Raw genomic sequence first — 23933 nt, 5'->3', positions numbered from 1 at the left:
CAGGTTTGGGTAACACCACTATGTGGGCATCAGTGAAATGAGGAGGAAATTGGCGCTGCTCCCAAGCACAGTTAAAGAAAGCAGTCAGAGGGCCTAAGAGACAGGGACCCAAAATCTTATAATATTCTGTCGTTAAACCATCGGGACCTGGGGATTTACGAGTTTTACTGGTTTTTATAACGCCGTTAAGCTCCCCCGCCGTAATAGGGCGACTAAGAAGGGATCGTTGTTCTGCGGACACCTGTGGTAAATGTAGGCTCTGAAAAAACTCCTCTTCCTCCGCCAGCCCTCCCAGTCTATCTTCCTTATACAGAGTTTCGTAAAATTGGCGCAAAACTTCACAGATTTCCGGACTTTTTGTAACCAACTGACCCCCTGACATTTTAAGGCCGCCGATAAAGGGTTTTTTTTCTGCGGATAGCAACTAATCGAGCCAACAGTTTCCCAGATTTTCCCCCATATCTGAAAAAATGATGCTCAGAAAATTTTAAAGATCTCTGGGCTCTTAAATGCAAATGGCTATTCACGGCCGCCAAGCATGCCCTGTAAGATTCACTGTGCTGAGGGGAGGGAGAGTCCGCCAACGCCTTCTTCGCTAGGGAAAGCTGAGCTTCAAGTCTGAGAATATCTGCATTTAACCGTTTCCTCTGAGCAATGGAATAGGCGATGATATCCCCTCTGAGAACTACTTTACTGGTCTCCCAGAATAGTACTGGGTCCTCCCTATGGGGGTGATTATTCTCCACATACTCTTCCCATTTTTGCCGTAAATACTGATGGAAGTGTTTGTCCTCATTCAGATTCCCAGGAAACCTCCAAATTCTCGGTGGTTTACCAAGATCCGAGAGCCAAAACTCCACCCATATCGGCGCGTGGTCCGCCACTACGATTTCCCCAATCTCTGCTCCTTCCACCCTGGCAAACAGGGACTCTGAAATGAGAATGTAATCAATCAGAGACAGGGTGCAGTGGGCCTTAGATACGTGAGTATACTCCCTCAGATCAGGATGTAGTACGCGCCATATATCCAAAAGGCCTAATTGCTTGCAAAAGGTGGGAACCCTTATGTCAGAGGCAAAATTATAACTGGGAGGTAGGCGTGATTTATCTAACTCAGGGTCAGAGATACCATTGAAATCCCCAGCAAGAAACAATTCCCCTTGTATATTAGTGAAAAGCAGATTAACGATACGAGTGACAAAAGAAGGGTCTGGACGATTTGGGGCATATATATTACAGATAGTAATAGGTTGCCCAGCCAAATAGCCAGTAAGAATGAGGTATCGGCCCGCATCATCCTTAAATTCGCTAGTAAGAGTGAAGGGCGTATTCTTATGTATTAAAACCGCTACGCCCCCCTTCTTCCCCTGGGCAGCAGAATAGTAACAAGCTGTGGCCCATTCCCTACATAGCTTTGCGCTTTCTACTGCGTTCTGATGGGTTTCCTGAATGCAGGCTATATTGACCTTCAGGCGTTGTAAGTGTTGGAATACTTTTTTTCTCTTGATTGGGGACCCCAACCCATTTACATTCCAAGAAATTAGACGGTATTTATTCCCCATCTAGCTATGAGGCAGTAAACATTGCCAAGTCAAGGGGTCACAGAAAAGAAAAGGGAGAGCAGGCCCCCAGCCTGGCCTACTCTCAAGCTTGTACACCAGCATCCAGAGCAAAATAAACATCCCAGCAAGCTCACCCTCCAAGTACATACCAGACACATGCATCAGACATATAAAGGCAGCAATACCAGCACTATCCCTCCCCCCCCCCTCCCCCCACCCCCCAAAACAGCAAACCAAACCCCAACAAACCCAGACTCAACGAGTCATGTAAGGAGATCATTTAAATGTGAACAGAGGGCACAGAGCCCTCACCCACCACCATTGTAATTTGACATGAAAAGAAGGGCTTCCAATCCTGCCAGAGATCTTATTTAAGAAGGAAGTCTAGGGCCCCCTTCGCCGCTTCTGCCGACTCATAAGTAGTCCATTTCCCTCCATGATTTATGCGGAGTTTCGCTGGAAATTGTACAGTGAAGCGAATATCCTTTTCAATAAGCTGACTACAAATAGAGCTGTAGGCTCTCTGCATGGCCGCCACCTTTACTGAATAATCTGGCGCCAAACGAATTTCCTTCCCTTGAAAAAGCAGTGCCCCCTGCTTCCGGGCTGCCTGCAGAATAAGGTGCTTGTGGTGAAAATTAAGAACCTTGGCAATCACGGTGCGCGGACGGTTTTGGTCTTGTCCTTTAGCGCCAATTCTATGAACTCTCTCAAATTCCAGTATATCCGTGAGATCAGGTAGGCCTAAAACGTCCGGCAGCCATTTTAACAGCGTGGGCCGCAAAAGCTGATCTTCCACTGTTTCCGGGAGCCCTATAAACCGGATATTTGATCTTCTTGCCCGGTTTTCCAGGTCTTCCATCTTCTCTTCGTGGTCCTGTAAGGCTTTTTCCATGCTAGACACCTTCCCCTGCAAAGCGGTTACCTCATCTTCGAGGGTCGAGGTCCGCTCCTCCACCTGGGAGAGTCGAGGTGCATAGTCCGTAAATGCTTCCTGCAACGAAGTAAGTTGCGCCGAGATCCCAGCTAATTTTGCATCCAACACTGCACCGACAACCTCTTTTATTTCGGCCGTGGTCGGAGGGAGGGAAGGCGCTGCCGGCTGTTTTAAATGCGCCGTTGCCTCCGGTGACGCGGCTGCCATTTTGGGCTCCGGCCCTCTCGATTTTTCTTTGTCCCGTTTAGCCACTTTCGGAGGCATCACAGATGGCGATTTGGACATAAAATTTGTTATCGACATATGCTCTGCACTCATACAGGAGGAAACAGCGATTCAGCAGGATTTTAGCAGGCTGATGGAGGTGAGTAAGAGATGCGCCGCCCGGAGCGAGGAAGTCTGCGACCGACCTCACTCACCACATCACGTGATCCCCCCTAAGAACTCTTTGATACCACCTAAGGACGTGCTTAAAAGATATTTCCTCGAGATATTAAAGATATTGGAACAAGCTCTTTCTCCCATCTCCGAGGCATATTCTAATCTCTACCTGCTTCTAGGATGAAGAGGTTTCTACACAGCCGCTGGAGCTGGATGATCTCTCTGCCAGTGAGGGCCAGTCCCTGTTACACTGATAGAGACTGGGTTTTAAGCTTGCTCTTTAGACACAGATCTGAGATTTCCTTTAAACCATTAGGTTAGAATTGTTCCTGATGTGGCAAGGCAGACCCAGTTCTTAATTTTGAAACCTAGAGTTTTGCAAGTGGGCGCGATGCTCTTCTTGTATAAAATAGAAGGGCGCTTCTTATGTCTTTTTTCAACTTCTCAATTATCCCTTTTCCTGGCTAAGAAACCTGTAGAGTTCACTTCTCTTTCCCCATTGGTCACCTAAATGCCATAACTTAGACAGATCTTTGAATCCAATATATTAATAACCCTTGTTGGTATAATGCTTTACTTATATTTGATAATATTTTTCTTGAAATTGTGTTTGGGATCCCCTCTCTTTGTGGACTTGGACTGAATTCGATAATATTTACAAATCTTGATATTTGCTGCTTTTTTTTTTTTATTGCTTTGTAATATTTTTTCTTATTGTCAATTCTACATTTCATGGCAAGAGGTTTCTTGTTTAATATGTTTTGTAAATTTGTATAAATAAATTAAAAAAAAAAAAAAAAAAAGAAGAAAATTAATGAGTCACTGTGGACAGTTGCTTATCTGTCTATGATTCTGCTTGTAAGCATATTTTGTTATTCTCTTGACCATTCTTGACATTGTTTTGTGAATATAGTTGTACTGTCTTGGTGGCTCAGTAAAGAGAATTAAAAATAAATAAGTTTAACAACCTTGTTGGACCTGAAGTAAGGTAAGCTGTATTAATTATTTTGACTCCTGAAGATGTGCTACCATAATTGTTTTGAGTTTCTTTCACTGTAAATAAAGTGCACTTAAGGAACAGCCTGAGCCTGCCTCCTGTTTCCTCTGGCTGTTATTAAGCCACCTACCACTCTAGCTACCACATAGAGTCTGTGTGTGTGTGTGTGTGTGTCTGTGCAAGACAGAGACAGCGTGTGAGAGTGAAAGCCTGTGTGTGTGACAAAGTCAGGGTGCGAGAGAGAAACAGCGTGTGAGAGTGAGAGCTTCTTGTGTGTGGGTGGGATGGAGACAGCATGTGAGAGTGAAAGCCTGTGTATATGTGTGTGTATGAGAGAAAGACAGTGTATGAGAGCGAGTAAGACAGCATGAGGGAACGAGAGCCTGTGTGTGTGGGATGGAGACAGTGTATGAGTGAAAGCCTGTGAGAGTGTATGTGAGAGAGAGAAAGGCAGCATGTGAGAGTGAGAGTCTGTGTGTGTGTGAGGGATAGAGACAATATATGAGAGTGAAAGCCTCTGTGCGTGTGTGTGTGAGAGAAAGACAGCATGTGAGAGTGAGAGCCTATGTATTTGAGGGAGAAAGGGAAGAAGACAGGAAGAGAGAAAAGACACAAACTAAAACAAAGAGACCCTGAAAAAGTAATTAGGGAAAGGCTGAGAAGACAAACGTGGAAAAAAGAGGCCAGGACCAACCGATTAGAAAAATAAGAGCAGACAACAAAGGTTAAAAAAAAAGAGTGATTGGCATATGCTATCTTTTGGAATGTGCATTAAATATTTGTATTTTGCTCTTTCTTCAGAGTCTGATTTCTTGGGCTTTACATTTCAGTTTTGTCTGTATGTTTTTGTTTTTAATTTGTAGTCCCTTCTTCTGAATAAGGTAAGGGTCGGTCTATGTTCTATGTGTGTGACCGAGGTGCAGTATTTCTGCTAGTGTGTAGTTTCCTGTAGGGATTTGTAGCTGTCCAGCCTGTTTGCCCAGTAAGTGGTGTATTAGTGTTCTAGGGCCTGGTATAATATTAGCATTAGTGTCTTTTCATAGATAAGGTTGCTGCTACTGTCTGAGTCTTGAGATTTATTGCTGGTATGGTATGGCAAGATTCTAAGTTTCTTTTTATTTTTGCAGGGCTTTATGTTACTTCACAAAGTGTTTGGTTTGTTGTTATTGAGGTACGTGTGTGTGTGTGGAAGAGGGGGAGAACTGAGTGTGCATCTGCGTGAGAGTCTGTGTAAGAATGAGCATGTGTGTGTGTGAAGAGTATGAGAGTGAACATGTGAGTGTATGTGAGAAAGTTTGTGTGCATGCTGCTACTGGGGTGTACACCATCACCCGCCGTGCCCTCCCCCTCACTAATCTGCAACAATCTCAGGGTAACTGGAAACAAAAGTTCCCAGATATAGAAATGATCCAAGTGGGGTCAGTCTGTGAGTGAGGGGATAGGATTGGGCATTGAGGGAGAAGGGAGAAAGAAAAGAGTAAGTGAGGGAAGCATTTAGCATTGCTCTCTTTTACCCCCTAAGGAGGCAAAGAATTCCAGGCCCCACACCCCTGTCCAAGGAGACTGAGGACAGTGCACAGTGCACACCAGTCTGCTCCTGCCCATAAAGCAGAGGTGAGATGGCTGATTCAGCTTTAAGAGGAGGCCTGTAACTTTACTAGCCGAGGAGGGAGAGGAAGAGGTGCTGGAGAGGGTAATTTTCCAGGGAGTGGAGGGGCTTGAGGATTGCCAGGGATAGGGGGTTACACTTAGGGGCTTTAGGACCACTGTGGGGGGTAGGGTCAAGGGCCACTGGAGAATTTATGAGGGGGACTAGGGATGGAGGATCAGAATCACCAGAGCAGAGTGGAGGAGAGGGTTGGAGAGAGACAGCCCCATTCTATCTGCCTTCTCCTTACCCCAGTGACCCTGCATCCCCAACCCCTAGCTGTCCTCCACCTACCAGTGCTCATCACACATGTTAAGAGTGTGAGGTGTGTGTTTGGGTACGTGTGTGTGTGCGTGTGATTGAGAGTTCTCGCCCAGTCCTGGTTCCGTCCCTTTGCACAGGTCACACCTGGCCTGGCCAGCCAGTCTCACCCACTTCCTTTTTCTCTGGAGCAGGGGGCATGTGAATGCAGGGGATTATACAGAAACTCTCTGCACAGGGCAGGGGGCATGTGAATGCAGGGGAATATACAGAAACTCTCTGCACAGGGCAGGGGGCGTGTGAATGCAGGGGAATATACAGAAACTCTCTGCACAGGGCAGGGGGCGTGTGAATGCAGGGGAATATACAGAAACTCTCTGCACAGGGCAGGGGGCGTGTGAATGCAGGGGAATATACAGAAACTCTCTACACAGGGCAGGGGCCCTGTGAATGCAGGGGAATATACAGAAACTCTATGCACAGGGCAGGGGGCATGTGAATATATAGAAACTCTCTGCACAGGGCAGGGGGCATGTGAATGCAGGGGATTATACAGAAACTCTCTGCACAGGGCAGGGGGCATGTGAATGCAGGGGATTATACAGAAACTCTCTGCACAGGGCAGGGGGCATGTGAATGAGGGGAATATACAGAAACTCTGCACAGGGCAGGGGGCATGTGAATGCAGGGGAATATACAGAAACTCTCTGCACAGGGCAGGGGGCCATGTGAATGCAGGGGAATATACAGAAACTCTCTGCACAGGGCAGGGGGCATGTGAATGCAGGGGAATATACAGAAACTCTCTGCACAGGGTAGGGGCCATGTGAATGCAGGGGAATATACAGAAACTCTCTGCACAGGGCAGGGGGCCATGTGAATGCAGGGGAATATACAGAAACTCTCTGCACAGGGCAGGGGGCCATGTGAATGCAGGGGAATATACAGAAACTCTCTGCACAGGGTAGGGGCCATGTGAATGCAGGGGAATATACAGAAACTCTCTGCACAGGGCAGGGGGCCATGTGAATGCAGGGGAATATACAGAAACTCTCTGCACAGGGCAGGGGGCCATGTGAATGCAGGGGAATATACAGAAAACTCTCTGCACAGGGCAGGGGGCCATGTGAATGCAGGGGAATATACAGAAACTCTCTGCACAGGGCAGGGGGCCATGTGAATGCAGGGGAATATACAGAAACTCTCTGCACAGGGCAGGGGGCCATGTGAATGCAGGGGATTATACAGAAACTCTCTGCACAGGCAGGGGGCATGTGAATGCAGGGGAATATACAGAAACTCTCTGCACAGGCAGGGGGCATGTGAATGCAGGGGAATATACAGAAACTCTATGCACAGGGCAGGGGGCATGTGAATGCAGGGGAATATACAGAAACTCTCTGCACAGGGCAGGGGGCCATGTGAATGCAGGGGAATATACAGAAACTCTCTGCACAGGGCAGGGGGCCATGTGAATGCAGGGGAATATACAGAAACTCTCTGCACAGGGCAGGGGGCCATGTGAATGCAGGGGAATGTACAGAAACTCTCTGCACAGGGCAGGGGGCATGTGAATGCAGGGGAATATACAGAAACTCTATGGAGAGGGCAGGGGGCATGTGAATGCAGGGGAATATACAGAAACTCTCTGCACAGGGCAGGGGGCATGTGAATGCAGGGGAATGTACAGAAACTCTCTGCACAGGGCAGGGGGCATGTGAATGCAGGGGAATATACAGAAACTCTATGGAGAGGGCAGGGGGCATGTGAATGCAGGGGAATATACAGAAACTCTCTGCACAGGGCAGGGGGCATGTGAATGCAGGGGAATATACAGAAACTCTCTGCACAGGCAGGGGGCATGTGAATGCAGGGGAATATACAGAAACTCTCTGCACAGGCAGGGGGCATGTGAATGCAGGGGAATATACAGAAACTCTCTGCACAGGGCAGGGGCCGTGTGACTGCAGGGGAATATACAGAAACTCTATGGAGAGGGCAGGGGGCGTGTGAATGCAGGGGAATATACAGAAACTCTCTGCACAGGGCAAGGGGCGTGTGAATGAGGGGAATATACAGAAACTCTGCACAGGGCAGGGGGCTTGTGAATGCAGGGGAATATACAGAAACTCTCTGCACAGGGCAGGGGGCATGTGAATGCAGGGGAATAGACAGAAACTCTCTGCACAGGGCAGGGGGCATGTGAATGCAGGGGAATATACAGAAACTATCTGCACAGGGCAGGGGGCATGTGAATGCAGGGGAATATACAGAAACTCTCTGCACAGGGTAGGGGGCATGTGAATGCAGGGGAATATACAGAAACTCTCTGCACAGGGTAGGGGGCATGTGAATGCAGGGGAATATACAGAAACTCTCTGCACAGGGTAGGGGGCATGTGAATGCAGGGGAATATACAGAAACTCTCTGCACAGGGTAGGGGGCATGTGAATGCAGGGGAATATACAGAAACTCTCTGCACAGGGTAGGGGGCATGTGAATGCAGGGGAATATACAGAAACTATCTGCACAGGGCAGGGGCCATGTGAATGCACTGGGTATGATGTGATAAAAAAAGAAGCTGTGATACTGGAAGGCTATTTAGAGCTGAGCAATAAATAGCTCTTTAAAAGACCGGAAGTGTCTGGTTAATCCGTTCCCACGCTCGCCTTCTATTAGGAGACAAGGCAGGCAGATGCTTTCATTCTTCCCAACCCTCTGCTCCAGCAGCACTCCCAGAACCAGCACTGGAAGGGGATCATGTCTCACTCTAGAGGTAGCACAGTAATCGCACTGGGCATAGGCAATCAGCAATTTGTGTGCAACAGTGCAGAGAGGGGGAAGGGCCAAGCTATTCTAGTACAAGATAATTTTATTCTCCCTCTAATTTCCTGGAGCTGGGATAGTGTGATATAATGCCTGGAACATGACAGCGCCCAACTCAGGAACAGACTGACCCAGCAAGCATCACATAACGTCACTGCCCAGGTCTTGCCGTTTCAGCAAGACTAACTGCCAGAAAACTGGAATAAATCTTGTACCTACCCTTCATCTAGAGATCCGTGCTCTCACAGGAACACAAAATCCTCCTAACTCCATCATTCCTCAACACAGAGGTCAATGGCACCCCCCTCCTAACCCCATCATCCCCCCTCAACAAGAGACTTCAATGGCACCCCCCTAACCCCGTCATCCCCCCTCAACAAGAGACTTCAATGGCACCCCCCTAACCCCATCATCCCCCCTCAACAAGAGACTTCAATGCATCCCCCTCCTAACCCCGTCATCCCCCTCAACAAGACTTCAATGCATCCCCCTCCTAACCCCATCACCCCCCCTCAACAAGAGACTTCAACGTAACCTCCTCCTAACCCCGTCATTCCCCCTCAACATGAGACTTAAATGGCATCCCCCTAACCCCATCACTCTCACCCCAGAGACATCAATGGCATACCCCTCCTAACCACGTCACTCTCACCCCAGAGACATCAATGGCCTCCCCTCCTAACCCCGTCATTCCCCCTCAACAAGAGACTTCAATGGCATCCCCCTCCTAACCCCATCATCCTCCCTCAACAAGAGACTTCAATGGCATCCCCCCACCCCATTCATCTCCCGTCAACATGAGACTTCAATGGCATCCCCCTCCTAACCCAGTCATCCCCCCTCAACAAGAGACATCAATGGCATCCCCCCTCCTAACCCCGTCACTCTCACCCCAGAGACGTCAATGGCACCCCCCCTCCTAACCCCGTCACTCTCACCCCAGAGACGTCAATGGCACCCCCCCTCCTAACCCCGTCACTCTCACCCCAGAGACGTCAATGGCACCCCCTCCTAGCCCCGTCACTCTCACCCCAGAGACATCAATGGCCTCCCCCTCCTAACCCCGTCAGTCTCACCCCAGAGACATCAATGGCTTCCCCCTCCTAACCCTGTCACTCTCACCCCAGAGACTTCAATGGCATCCCCCCTCCTAATCCTGTCACTCTCACCCCAGAGACGTCAATGGCACCCCCTCCTAACCCCGTCACTCTCACCCCAGAGACGTCAATGGCACCCCTTCCTAACCCGTCACTCTCACCCCAGTGACGTCAATGGCCTCCCCCCTCCTAACCCCGTCACTCTCACCCCAGAGACTTCAATGGCATCCCCCTCCTAACCACGTCACTCTCACCCCAGAGACATCAATGGCCTCCCCCTCCTAACCCCGTCATTCCCCCTCAACAAGAGACTTCAATGGCATCACCCCCACCCCATTCATCCCCCGTCAACATGAGACTTCAATGGCATCCCCCTCCTAAACTAGTCATCCCCCCTCAACAAGAGAAATCAATGGCACCCCTCCTAACCCCGTCACTCTCACCCCAGAGATGTCAATGGCATCCCCCTCCTAACCCTGTCACTCTCACCCAAGAGACATCAATGGCATCCCCCTCCTGACCCCGTCAGTCTCACCCCAGAGACATCAATGGCTTCCCCCTCCTAACCCTGTCACTCTCACCCCAGAGACTTCAATGGCATCCCCCCTCCTAACCCCGTCACTCTCACCCCAGAGACGTCAATGGCACCCCCTCCTAACCCCGTCACTCTCACCCCAGTGACGTCAATGGCCTCCCCCCTCCTAACCCCGTCACTCTCACCCCAGAGACTTCAATGGCATCCCCCTCCTAACCCCATCACTCCCCCCCATAGACATCAATGGCATCCCCCTCCTAACCCCATCACTCTCATCCCAGAGACATCAATGGAATCCCCCCTTCTAACTTTGTCATTTTCACCCCAGAGACATCAATGGCCTCCCCCTCCTAACCCCTTCACTTCCCCCAGAGACATCAATGGCACCCCCCTTATAACCCCATCACTCTCACCCCAGAGACATCAATGGCACCCCCCCCTCCTAACCCCGTCACTCTCACCCCAGAGACATCAATGACATCCCCCCTCCTAATGCCATCACTCCCCCGCCACCAAGAGACTTTAATTGCCTCCTCCCTCCTAACCACATCAGCTCCCCTCCCTCAAGTGACTTCAACGGCATCCCCCCTCCTAAACTGGATCTATAATGAGGCAAAGCCAGGATGAGCTGGATCCATACAGTGCAATTCTTGCGAGTTCCCCTGCTCAAGTGTCATAAGAACATAAGAAAATGCCATACTGGGTCAGACCAAGGGTCCATCAAGCCCAGCATCCTGTTTCTAACAGAGGCCAATCCAGGCCACAAGAACCTGGCAAGTACCCAAAAACTAAGTCTATTCCATGTAACCATTGCTAATGGCAGTGGCTATTCTCTAAGTGAACTTAATAGCAGGTAATGGACTTCTCCTCCAAGAACTTATCCAATCCTTTTTTAAACACCGCTATACTAACTGCACTAACCACATCCTCTGGCAACAAATTCCAGAGTTTAATTGTGCGTTGAGTAAAAAAGAACTTTCTCCAATTAGTTTTAAATGTGCCACATGCTAACTTCATGGAGTGCCCCCTAGTCTTTCTACTATCCGAAAGAGTAAATCCGAAAGAGTAAATTATTATATATTATCCGTTCATTATTTCGATATGTTCCATGTAAACCGCCTCCCCGGCGATAGTTATTTCTGTTAAATGTGAACCGGAGTGATATGTATTGTATACAGGAACTTCCGGTATATAAAAACCAAAAATAAATAAATAAATAAATAACCGATTCACATCTACCCGTTCTAGACCTCTCATGATTTTAAACACCTCTATCATATCCCCCCTCAGTCGTCTCTTCTCCAAGCTGAAAAGTCCTAACCTCTTTAGTCTTTCCTCATAGGGGAGTTGTTCCATTCCCCTTATCATTTTGGTTGCCCTTCTCTGTACCTTTTCCATCGCAATTATATCTTTTTTGAGATGTGGCGACCAGAATTGTACACAGTATTCAAGGTGGGGTCTCACCATGGAGCGATACAGAGGCATTATGACATTTTCCGTTTTATTCACCATTCCCTTTCTAATAATTCCCAACATTCTGTTTGCTTTTTTGACTGCCGCAGCACACTGAGCAGACGATTTCAATGTGTTATCCACTATGATGCCCAGATCTCTTTCTTGGTTTGTAGCTCCTAATATGGAACCCAACATTGTGTAATTATAGCATGGGTTATTTTTCCCTATATGCATCACCTTGCACTTATCCACATTAAATTTCATCTGCCATTTAGATGCCCAGTTTTCCACTCTCACAAGGTCTTCCTGCAGTTTATCACAATCTGCTTGTGATTTAACTATTCTGAACAATTTTGTATCATCTGCAAATTTGCTTACAGCTGCAGTGTTTCGCACTGCAGGCCAAGTCACTTGGATTCTGGTCGGCCAGTGGTCTTCAGTGCCGCCCGCTCAGAACGCAGAGGCCTGCCCAGTACAGCACACATGACATCGGAAGAAGGAGCCATGGCTGAGATCAAACAATTATCTGTATGAAATGTTACACTGCTAAGCTAAGAACAATAAAACCTTTCCTCCAAAGCACTACAAATCTTCAGAAGCAGTTGCAGCTGGCTCCAGGTGTTGACTTGCTCGCTGCACTCCAGCTGCTGCTACCCAGGGGCTGCTCACTGGCACTGGGAGCCCCTCAAGCACAAGCTTTATGCTCCTCTGAAATACATTGGAAGTAAAGGAGACATTTCTTTCTCTGATTTCCTGCCACCTCTCCACTCTTGGACCAGCCAGGGTTACAGTTTTTGTCGTCTCTTTTGATGCTTGAGGCTCTCATTGCACCGGTCTTTCTTTCAGCAGCTGCTACCAAGCTAAAGGATCTCCTCCTTACTCCACTTATCAGGTCTGAATCGCAACGGGGTCGAGCCCAGGCTTCATCGGCCTTGCAGCAGACTAAGGACTGACATGCTGAATCCATCTGGGAGCGTTACTAGGTGTGCATATGGATAGATCTACGTCTGTGTGTATATGTACAGATGCATACAACTATACACTTTGATATTTCAGTAATAAAAGGGATAATCTAGTAATTGAAACAGAAAGTTCACTGTTCCTGTGATTCATGCTTTGCACTAAAATATTCAGTTCCCTGGAGGATGGGCTTAAGGACAGAGAGGCTGGACGCCAGCCAGTTTTTTCCATTCACTTGTAATGCAGGCCTAGATATCTGTGGTGGTCCCGGGGATGGGTCCCTTTCCGCCTGCGGAACAGATGGGATTGGACTCTACTTCCTTTCTTCAGGGCATGAAACTTCCAGGCCTCAGCAATCCTTTCAACCTACAGTCAGGAGAGAGACAGAGCATAAGAACATAAGTATGCGCGTTCAATACACGGACATATGCTCTTGCAATACCCTGCAGGATTTCGTGGGAAAGCTTATATGTGCATTTAAGAACATAAGAACATGCCATACTGGGTCAGACCAAGGGTCCATCAAGCCCAGCATCCTGTTTCCAACAGTGGTCAATCCAGGCCATAAGAACCTGGCAAGTACCCAAAAACTAAGTCTATTCCATGTAACCGTTGCTAATGGCAGTGGCTATTCTCTAAGTGAACTTAATAGCAGGTAATGGACTTCTCCTCCAAAAACTTATCCAATCCTTTTTTAAACCCAGCTATACTAACTGCACTAACCACATCTTCTGGCAACAAATTCCAGAGTTTAATTGTGCGTTGAGTAAAAAAGAACTTTCTCCAATTAGTTTTAAATGTGCCCCATGCTAACTTCATGGAGTGCCCCCTAGTCTTTCTACTATCCGAAAGAGTAAATAACCGATTCACATCTACCCGTTCTAGACCTCTCATGATTTTAAACACCTCTATCATATCCCCCCTCAGTCGTCTCTTCTCCAAGCTGAAAAGTCCTAACCTCTTCAGCCTTTCCTCATAGGGGAGCTGTTCCATTCCCCTTATCATTTTGGTTGCCCTTCTCTGTACCTTCTTCAGGGCAGGGATGTGGTAAGAAGCCAGAAAGCCCCCCCCTCCCCCGATAAGGGGGAGTATTCTCAGTAGGCACCTTCACCTCCCAAAACCATTCTGGAAAGCAGGGAGGAAGGGGCAAGGAAACCTTTGGAGAGGGGATTTGCCTGAAGTTAAGCAGATCACACATACAAGCTTAACATCTTGAGTTCTAATCCCAGCTCTGCCCCAGCTCTCCTCTTTGTGACCCTGGACAGGTCCACTTATCCCTCTGGGCCTCAGTCTTAATCCCAGTTCTGTGTGTGACCTTGTACAAAATCTCTGTCCCCCATTTCCCTCAGGTTATCCAACTATAATGAGATAGTATTAATAATACGAGCAGCCATCCAGTGAAGATTCGCCGGAGACTATTTATCTCCCTTGCCCTGTCCCTGCATGTAAACTCCTTTAAGGATTGTCCTCCTTGGGCCAGCTTGCTTGCTCAGTGGCAGGGCATGCTTCGGCCCCCAGCTCTGCAGAGGGCAGCATTCACAGCTCCCGGTGGGGAGGGAATTCTGGTCACTGCTCAATGCTGACCCCTTGTGGCTGGATTCTGCCGTCCTCTGGAGCGGTGTGGGGGGGCAGGAAATTCTGGTCACTGCTCAATGCTGACCCCTTGTGGCTGGATTCTGCCGTCCTCTGGAACGGTGTGGGGGGACAGGAAATTCTGGTCACTGCTCAATGCTGACCCCTTGTGGCTGGATTCTGCCGTCCTCTGGAACGGTGTGGGGGGACAGGAAATTCTGGTCACTGCTCAATGCTGACCCCTTGTGGCTGGATTCTGCCGTCCTCTGGAACGGCGTGGGGGGACAGGGAATTCTGGTCACTGCTCAATGCTGACCCCTTGTGGCTGGATTCTGCCATCCTCTGGAACGGTGTGGGGGGACAGGAAATTCTGGTCACTGCTCAATGCTGACCCCTTGTGGCTGGATTCTGCCGTCCTCTGGAACGGTGTGGGGGGACAGGGAATTCTGGTCACTGCTCAATGCTGACCCCTTGTGGCTGGATTCTGCCGTCCTCTGGAATGGTGTGGGGGGACAGGGAATTCTGGTCACTGCTCAATGCTGACCCCTTGAGGCTGGATTCTGCCGTCCTCTGGAATGGTGTGGGGGGACAGGGAATTCTGGTCACTGCTCAATGCTGACCCCTTGTGGCTGGATTCTGCCGTCCTCTGGAACGGTGTGGGGGGATAGGAAATTCTGGTCACTGCTCAATGCTGACCCCTTGTGGCTGGATTCTGCCGTCCTCTGGAACGGTGTGGGGGGACAGGGAATTCTGGTCACTGCTCAATACTGACCCCTTGTGGCTGGATTCTGCCGTCCTCTGGAGCGGTGTGGGGGGGGAAGGAAATTCTGGTCACTGCTCAATGCTGACCCCTTGTGGCTGGATTCTGCCGTCCTCTGGAACGGTGTGGGGGGACAGGAAATTCTGGTCACTGCTCAATGCTGACCCCTTGTGGCTGGATTCTGCCGTCCTCTGGAGCGGTGTGGGGGGACAGGGAATTCTGGCCACTGCTCAATGCTGACCCCTTGTGGCTGGATTCTGCCGTCCTCTGGAACGGTGTGGGGGGACAGGAAATTCTGGTCACTGCTCAATGCTGACCCCTTGTGGCTGGATTCTGCCGTCCTCTGGAACGGTGTGGGGGGACAGGAAATTCTGGTCACTGCTCAATGCTGACCCCTTGTGGCTGGATTCTGCCGTCCTCTGGAACGGTGTGGGGGGACAGGAAATTCTGGTCACTGCTCAATGCTGACCCCTTGTGGCTGGATTCTGCCGTCCTCTGGAACGGTGTGGGGGGACAGGAAATTCTGGTCACTGCTCAATGCTGACCCCTTGTGGCTGGATTCTGCCGTCCTCTGGAACGGTGTGGGGGGACAGGAAATTCTGGTCACTGCTCAATGCTGACCCCTTGTGGCTGGATTCTGCCGTCCTCTGGCGCGGTGTGGGGGGACAGGAAATGGGGGAAGGCTCATGATGCCAGCCCTAGTTCCGACTGAGCTGGAAGCCCACATGAGGGTCATCCTTGGGGCTAATTTTCTGCTCTTACACACATAAGTTACATCAATTTTCACTTAGAAAAGTAGCTCCTGAAAATGTTGTGCAGGAACATTTTTGAGGAAATTTACACCTGCACCCTTTTTAAAACCGAAGTCTGTGATTAAATGCAAACCCTGCCCCAGAAATGTCTCTCCCCAGGGTGCTTAAAATTACACCCATGCATGGTATTTACATGCACATCAGGCAAGGGTCCTTTCTGAGGGTAGAGCAATGGTTCACCTTCAGAAGTCCCTTCCTGTGTATTATTTTGGTAATAATGCGTTTTGTCACCCCAATACAATTTCTCCAATCTAAACTAAAGCCTCCATGGGAAGGTCGTAGCCAAATGTTTGGAGCTGAAGCTGGAAATCCAGTCTCCTAGGTGCCCATCACAGTAGGCATGGCTGGAAGACGGAGATAAACGTCCTGGCAGCACAGCAGCAGCTGAGGCTTATTCCGGGCACATACTCAGGAAAAGAAGCAGGAGAGAGGAGGAGAGGTCCCAGCGCCGGTGTCCCGGGGGATGCTAGCACAGGAAAGGCAGGAGAGGAGGGATGGAGGAAGGAGGAGATAAACTTCCTGGCAGCACAGCAGCAGCTGAGGCTTATTCCGGGCACATACTCAGGAAAAGAAGCAGGAGAGAGGAGGAGAGGTCCCAGCGCCGGTGTCCTGGGGGATGCTAGCACAGGAAAGGCAGGAGAGGAGGGATGGAGGAAGGGATTCCTCACCGGAATAAACTGATCTTTCCTGTTCTCTTTCTCCAGGGTAGTGAGCTCATCCGGAGAAAGGAGGAAGAGACGTATCTCGCCCACAATATCTGCCGCGATCTGCAGGACTGGAATGTCCAGGACCACCTGAAAGACAGAGTGCAAGCGATAGGGCCCAGAAAACGCCAGCTTTGTTTCAGCCTGACTGGGATTCCTCCTCCTTTAGTGCCAAATGTAAGAACTGAGCAAAAATAACCCACAGTCACAGAAACTCAAGCAACATTAAGGGTATTTTATGTGCACAATGAATTTTGTGTTTGCCAAAGTTGAGGTTTCAGCAAATACATCCTCCTTATAATGAACGTGCATTACAAAACTGAATAAAAGCATGCAAAGAACACAAATTTGAGCTAAACTGTACATCTGATGCTGTGGGTCACTGTAATGGAATCAACACATCTGGATAGGGCTAGGCGCGACCTGGAGAATGGGAATCGCTGAATGTATCACAGTGAACTAGGAAATACCCTCAATTTCACTGCTTATCTTAAGACGCAAATTTTGACTATCCTAATAGGCATCATAGTTCCATAAAGGTTCTCTTTATTGCTCAGCCTTATCTATAATCATAGGTCAGTTTAGATTATGTTTTTTACATTTTTTTGTTGCTAAGTGTAACAACCCCCACCATTCATTAAAAGTTCACTCAGTTTCATCAATACTTGTCTTAGACTTATCTTATCTTCAAAGCACGTATTCTTCGCCCATAAATGTACTCGATGGTGCCAATGCCCGACACGGGGCCGTGTTTCAGACAACAAAATCCTTTTTCAAGGGCTTATTTTATTACGGCAGCCTAATTCTTCATGGAGTTTTGTCGGTGTTTTTTGAAGAGGGCTTTGGATTTCTTAGGAACTGGAGAATATTTTGGTGAAGGGGCAGTCTATTCTGATGGGATGGGCTCCACATTAACCAGGGTAGTGTGTGTGTGTGTGACTGAGAGTTCTCGCCCAGTCCTGGTTCCACCCCTTTGCTAAAAAAAATGGATTTATGTATTTAGGATGCAAAAACCCAAGGGAGAGGTACAGTAATGGGGGTGAAATTCTTCTAAGCACAAAAGAAACTGGAATCTGATGATCTTAAAGTGGACAAACAGGTGGATAAAGCAACAGCAAAAGCCAGAAAGCTGCTCGGCTGCATAGGGAGGAGATATTGCCCCTGTGCAGGTCCCTGGTGAGACCTCACTTGGGATACTGAGTACAGTTCTGGAGACCCCACCTTCAATAGGATATAAACAGGATGGAGTCGCTCCAGAGGGGGGAGGCTGCTAACATGGTCAGTGGTCTTTGTTCTAAAGCATAGGGGGAGAGACTTAAGGATCTAAACATGGATACCCTAGAGCAGTGGTTCCCAAGATGCAGTCTGTGGACCCCTAGGAGTCCACGAGACCATCACAGGAGATCTATCAGAAGGGAGGCAACCAAAGTGCAAGTGCTGAGAAATACCACAGGCCAACCTCACCTGTAAGGCTGCTGCTACCTAATCCCATGCTGAGGAGAGGAAGACTGCTGCCTCAGAGAGGAGGCAGGGAAGAGGGTTGCTGATTGCCACCACAAGGAGTCTGAAGCTGTGCAGTGAGCAGGGGACGCGAGCTCCACCGGCATCCAAAGGTGGCAGCCAGCAGGGTGATGGCCCCTCCTACATGTGCTCTGGCTGTCCTGCTGGCCTGACAGTGAGGGGAAAAGCTGCACTAAGGGAGCAGTGTGGTCATTTGTTTGTTTACAATTAGACAGACATACATCAAATCATCCAATATGACACAAATCACAAGACAAACAGACATAGAAACGACGGCAGAAGAAGACCAAACGGCCCTTCCAGTCTGCCCAGCAAGCTTTCACACTTGTTTTTTTCTCATACTTATCTGTTACTCTTGGCCCTTTGTAACCTTTTGGTTCCAATTTCCTTCCTCCCCCACCATTAATAAGGGAGCAGTGCTGGAGCTGAATCTAAATGAAGTATCTAGCTTAATTGGTTAGGGGTAGTAACCGCCGTAACAAGCAAGCTACTCCCACGCTTATTTGTTTACCCAGCCTGTGCAATTCAGTCCTTGTTGTTGTTGTCTGAATATAAATCATCTTTTCTTCATTCCCCCCTGCCATTGAAGCAGAGAGCTATGCTGGATATGCATTGAAAGTGAAGTGTCAGGCTTATTTGGTTAGGAGTAGTAACCGCCGTAACAAGCCAGCTACTCCTCGCTTTTTTGTGAATGGCAAATCCTTTTTTCCACATTTCCTCTTGCCGTTGAAGCATAGAGCAATGTTGGAGTCGCATTAACCGTGTGTATGTTTATTGAATAAGGGTATTAAGTCCAGGTAGTAGCCGTCATTCCCGCAAGCCACCCTCTCTTCATTCACATCCTCTATACTTTATGGATCCACAGTGTTTATCCCACGCCCCTTTGAAATCCTTCACAGTTTTGGTCTTCACCACTTCCTCCAGAAGGGCATTCCAGGCATCCACCACCCTCTCCGTGAAGAAATACTTCCTGACATTGGTTCTGAGTCTTCCTCCCTGGAACTTCAAATCGTGACCCCTGGTTCTGCTGATTTTTTTGCAACGGAAAAGGTTTGTCGTTGTCTTTCGATCATTAAAACCTTTCAAGTATCTGAAAGTCTGTATCGTATCAATTTTCTGAGCGTGACTATCACGAGAATCTGACCATAAATGGTGATGTCCCCGGACAGAATTCCAGAGTATCAGGCCAGCAACTGAAAAAGCCCGGTTTCTCATCTCAGGAAGGTGGGCAGGGGCCACAGTGGTATCCACACTCAGGAAGGGGGAGAGAAGGATGGGCAAGAGACAGAGAATGGGAATGAAAGTACTTAGAAAGGGCCTTAAGATGGAGAAGCAGGAGGGAGCTCCTTATAGGGCGCCTTAAGCCAGCTGCTAAAACTTAATGCTGGCGCTTTAAGTTCAGGGTTTTATTATTCGGGTTTAAGGGCATAAATGGTTTGGTTTCATCGGCCTTTAATTCAGAGCTGAAGCTCAAACAACCTTCAAGGCCATTAAGATCAGGAACACAACTGTTGAGGTCCCAACTCGTAAATATGTGCGTTTGGATGAATCTCATGAACGACTATGATACAAGGTCCTGTTTTATGGAATTCATTACTGTCAGAAGGAAAAAAATAGAAACATCTCTCCTCCAGTTTAGGAAATATTCTATGAAGATTCATAGCTTAAGCAGTGTAAGGGTTATATATATATTTATTTATGATTTTTATATTCCGCTTTTCAGCACTTCAAAGTGTTCATCAAAGGGGATTACATTCAGTTGCAGTGAATTCACTGAACTGAAAGTGATACAACTAATTATAATTAACCACTCTCTAAGCAAACGTTAGTAGTGGCTTTTGTAATTGTTTTATCATAAGTGTTTGAGATGATAACCAGTTATTTCTCAATTTTTTAAATTACTGTCTGATTGTTATGTTTTTATTGGTTTTTGTTTCTATTGTGTATCTTATTATGAATTTTTTAATATAAAAAACTTTGAAACTTTGATAAGAGGTACCGTATCTAAGAATTTTACATGAATAAATAAATTGCTGTGCTGACTTCTGCTGTATTTATCCAATTAGACCAGTGTTGGTTTTACTGAGCTTTGCTGAATTCTTATCTAATTAGTCTGTGTTGATTTTACTGAGCTTTGCTGAATTCTTATCTAATTAGTCCTGTGTTGATTTTAGGGAGGTGCCTGTTGACATTTCATTGTATTGCTTTCTCTCAAACTGTATGTAATTTAGAAGTTAGGAGTGACCCCTCTCTCCATATAAAGACTGTTACCAATTTGTCTTTTTGCAAACTGTGATTACTCCATCATCTTAAACCTCTCCTTGAGCACTCTGATTTTCTGTCTGTTCTTCAGTCTTTACCTTTCTCTGGTATAAGAACATAAGATCATGCCATACTGGGTCAGACCGAGGGTCCATCAAGCCCAGCATCCTGTGACCAGCAGTGGCCAATGCAAGTCACAAGTACCTGGCAGGATCCCAAACACTAAATAAATCTCAAGCTACTAATGCTTATTAATTAATAGCAGTTTATGGATGTTTCCTCTAGGATTAAACCCAGTTTCACTAACTGCTGTAACCACTTCCTCTGGTATACATTACTGTAACTCTCTCTTAATAAGTCTCCCATTATATACTATGCAGCCGTCTAAGTGGCACTCTCATGTATGAACACATTACTGCAGTCCTCGAAAGCTTACACTGGCTTCCAATCTCACACCATGTACAATATAAGCTCGCTATGATCTATCTATAATCTACATTCCCCCTGGATTTCTTCGGTACTAAAAATTCACACCCCTTTCCGGTCCCTTCCTGGATGTCCCATCCCCGAAGCTGGCTCATCTGGAAGAAACCAGACAGCACGCCTTCTCTACTGCAGGTCCCCTCCTGTGGGAGTGAGATGCCTCCGCCAACCTAAGCGATAATTTATAATCCCCGGCACTACTCCTTTTTGGAGTCCCTTCTAGCCTCTATTGGTTTGTCTGTAAGTCCTTCTTCTGATGAGGTTAATGCCTGTGTTACATTATGTTTGGTTTTCTTTCAAATTGGTGAATTACTTGCTGTCAGCTAATTGTTATTATGTTTCTTTTAATTTGTGTGTTCTTAATGTACCCCACCCATGCTATGGAATGCAATACCAGAGAAATAAGAAATCAACCAAACATCAACATTTTCAAAAAAGACCTGAAAACCTACTCAAACTCACTCAATCAACAAGACCACCAATCCACCTCGCAACCCAACACCAAGAAAAACGCTCCGTACCCCAATCAATTAAATAACTCCCACCATCCGAACACCTAAATCAATGTGCAACTGAACTCACTTCACTTCCTACCCCTAGCCTTTATGTAACAAAGGTCTCCTTTATGTGTATCAACATTACCACAAGTATGAACACTGCTGTGATAGCAGATTGCTAATATATAACAATTATTTTATATGTATTCAACTAAGAATCAAACCCCAAAACTTTCCTTCTTGTTGACATTTTGATGCTTTGACTTCTGTAACCAATGTTATTTCACGAGCACTGTAAACCGTTCTGATGGCGAAACCGAATGACGGCATACAAACACGTCAACTAAATAAACAAATAAAATAAATAAATATTATGTTGTTCCCCACCTTAGGTGAACTTCTTATTCATAAAAGTGAGTAATAAATCCAAATAGAAGAGCACTTGGGATGGGGCTGTGAGGTGAGGGAGAGGAGCAGGACAGGAGGTAAAGTACTCAGGAAGGGGTCACGGGCAGGAGACAGGAGGAACTGAGACAGAGAAGAGGCTGCACGGGGAGGGGGGAGGAAGAGCACTCACGAAGGGATCGCATGTGGAGAGAAGCAGAGCAAGAGGGAAACCCCTGGGAAAGGACCCTGGTGAAGGTGGGGAGTGGCACTCCTGAAGGAATCGCAGGTGGAGAGAAGCAGAACGAGAGGGAAACCCCTGGGAAAGGACCCTGGTGAGGGTGGGGAGTGGCACTCCTGAAGGAATCGCAGGTGGAGAGAAGCAGAACGAGAGGGAAACCCCTGGGAAAGGACCCTGGTGAGGGTGGGGAGTGGCACTCCTGAAGGAATCGCAGGTGGAGAGAAGCAGAACGAGAGGGAAACCCCTGGGAAAGGACCCTGGTGAGGGTGGGGAGTGGCACTCCTGAAGGGCAGGTCCGTTTATATCAGAAACCATTCTTTGTTTAATATTAAGTTTGGAATATTACAGATTATTCTGGAGTGCACATTATTATTTGTTATTACATTAAATCGTTTTCTGTATAGCATAGGAGTAACCTCAGCAGTAATCTTCGGAAACATTTCTTTGCAGAGAGGGTGGTGGATGCATGGAGGTGGGGGAGGCGAGGACAGGATCTGTGAGGGAGTGGAAGGGATTGTAGAGCTGTCTAGACAGGCCATATGATCTTTTTCTGCCATCATGTTTGATTGTAAAGATTTAGCTGTAACTTATCCTTAAACAGCTACTGTGCAAAAATGTGGGCTCCAGGGATGACCCAAAAAACTATAGACCAGGGAGCCTGACATTGGTGCCCGGCAAAATGGTAGAAGCTAATCCTAAAAACAGGTCCATCTTCAAATAGTTATCCATCTAACTGGCTTACCCAGCTCTATTCCGCCAGGAACTCGTTACCAGAATTTGGCCCAAAGTGGGTGAGGTGGAAGAACGAGTGGCTCTTTTCCATGGATTTTCTCACCCCAGACACATGAAGCACCTTCCAAACCTTTCCTCCCCCCTGAGTCTCCTTTGAGTTTTTTCATCTCTCTAGCTGGATGCAGATTTCCCCCTCAACGTCCTCTGCAGAGTCCCTAAGAAAGATAATGAAAAGAATGGACCCCAGCCACTGACCACCAGACTCCAGGTTCTCCTACCCACTTCCTGGTGTCGTTAGCCTGTTTAGCAGTCATCTACATGGAACAGCGTCCTAAGCCTTCCACTGACCACCATACTCCAGGTTCTCCTACCCACTTCCTGGTGTCGTTAGCCTGTTTAGCAGTCATCTACATGGAACAGCGTCCTAAGCCTTCCACTGACCACCATACTCCAGGTTCTCCTACCCACTTCCTGGTGTCGTTAGCCTGTTTAGCAGTCATCTACATGGAACAGCGTCCTAAGCCTTCCACTGACCACCATACTCCAGGTTCTCCTACCCACTTCCTGGTGTGCTTAGCCTGTTTAGCAGTCATCTACATGGAACAGCGTCCTAAGCCTTCCACTGACCACCATACTCCAGGTTCTCCTACCCACTTCCTGGTGTCGTTAGCCTGTTTAGCAGTCATCTACATGGAACAGCGTCCTAAGCCTTCCACTGACCACCATACTCCAGGTTCTCCTACCCTCTTCCTGGTGTCGTTAGCCTGTTTAGCAGTCATCTACATGGAATAGCGTCCTAAGCCTTCCACTGACCACCATACTCCAGGTTCTCCTACCCTCTTCCTGGTGTCGTTAGCCTGTTTAGCAGTCATCTACATGGAACAGCGTCCTAAGCCTTCCACTGACCACCATACTCCAGGTTCTCCTACCCTCTTCCTGGTGTCGTTAGCCTGTTTAGCAGTCATCTACATGGAACAGCGTCCTAAGCCTTCCACTGACCACCATACTCCAGGTTCTCCTACCCTCTTCCTGGTGTCGTTAGCCTGTTTAGCAGCCATCTACATGGAACAGCGTCCTAAGCCTTCCACTGACCACCATACTCCAGGTTCTCCTACCCTCTTCCTGGTGTCGTTAGCCTGTTTAGCAGTCATCTACATGGAACAGCGTCCTAAGCCTTCCACTGACCACCATACTCCAGGTTCTCCTACCCTCTTCCTGGTGTCGTTAGCCTGTTTAGCAGCCATCTACATGGAACAGCGTCCTAAGCCTTCCACTGACCACCATACTCCAGGTTCTCCTACCCTCT

The 23933-nt window shown here is 47.8% G+C and overlaps 1 protein-coding gene across 4 annotated transcripts in view; it reads right to left on the bottom strand.

Moving 5' to 3' along the window:
* Positions 1–11957: 11957 nt before the first annotated feature.
* The window catches only part of LOC115100189 (BTB/POZ domain-containing protein 19-like), an 84197-nt gene continuing 72221 nt past the window's right edge, over positions 11958–23933 (bottom strand). For 3 of the 4 annotated variants that reach the window (XM_029618502.1, XM_029618499.1, XM_029618498.1), the window contains 2 exons: positions 16472–16597; positions 11958–13025 (listed from right to left, as the gene is read on the bottom strand). In XM_029618502.1, coding sequence (XP_029474362.1) covers positions 12891–13025; positions 16472–16597 — 261 coding nt within the window. In that variant the 3' untranslated portion in view covers positions 11958–12890. The remainder of the gene's footprint in view (positions 13026–16471; positions 16598–23933) is intronic. The other variant, XM_029618500.1, reaches the window with a different exon arrangement.

Source organism: Rhinatrema bivittatum, chromosome 10, assembly GCF_901001135.1.
Source record: "Rhinatrema bivittatum chromosome 10, aRhiBiv1.1, whole genome shotgun sequence".
NCBI classification, from domain to species: Eukaryota; Metazoa; Chordata; class Amphibia; order Gymnophiona; family Rhinatrematidae; genus Rhinatrema; species Rhinatrema bivittatum.
This window is presented reverse-complemented; position numbering and strand designations above follow the sequence as displayed.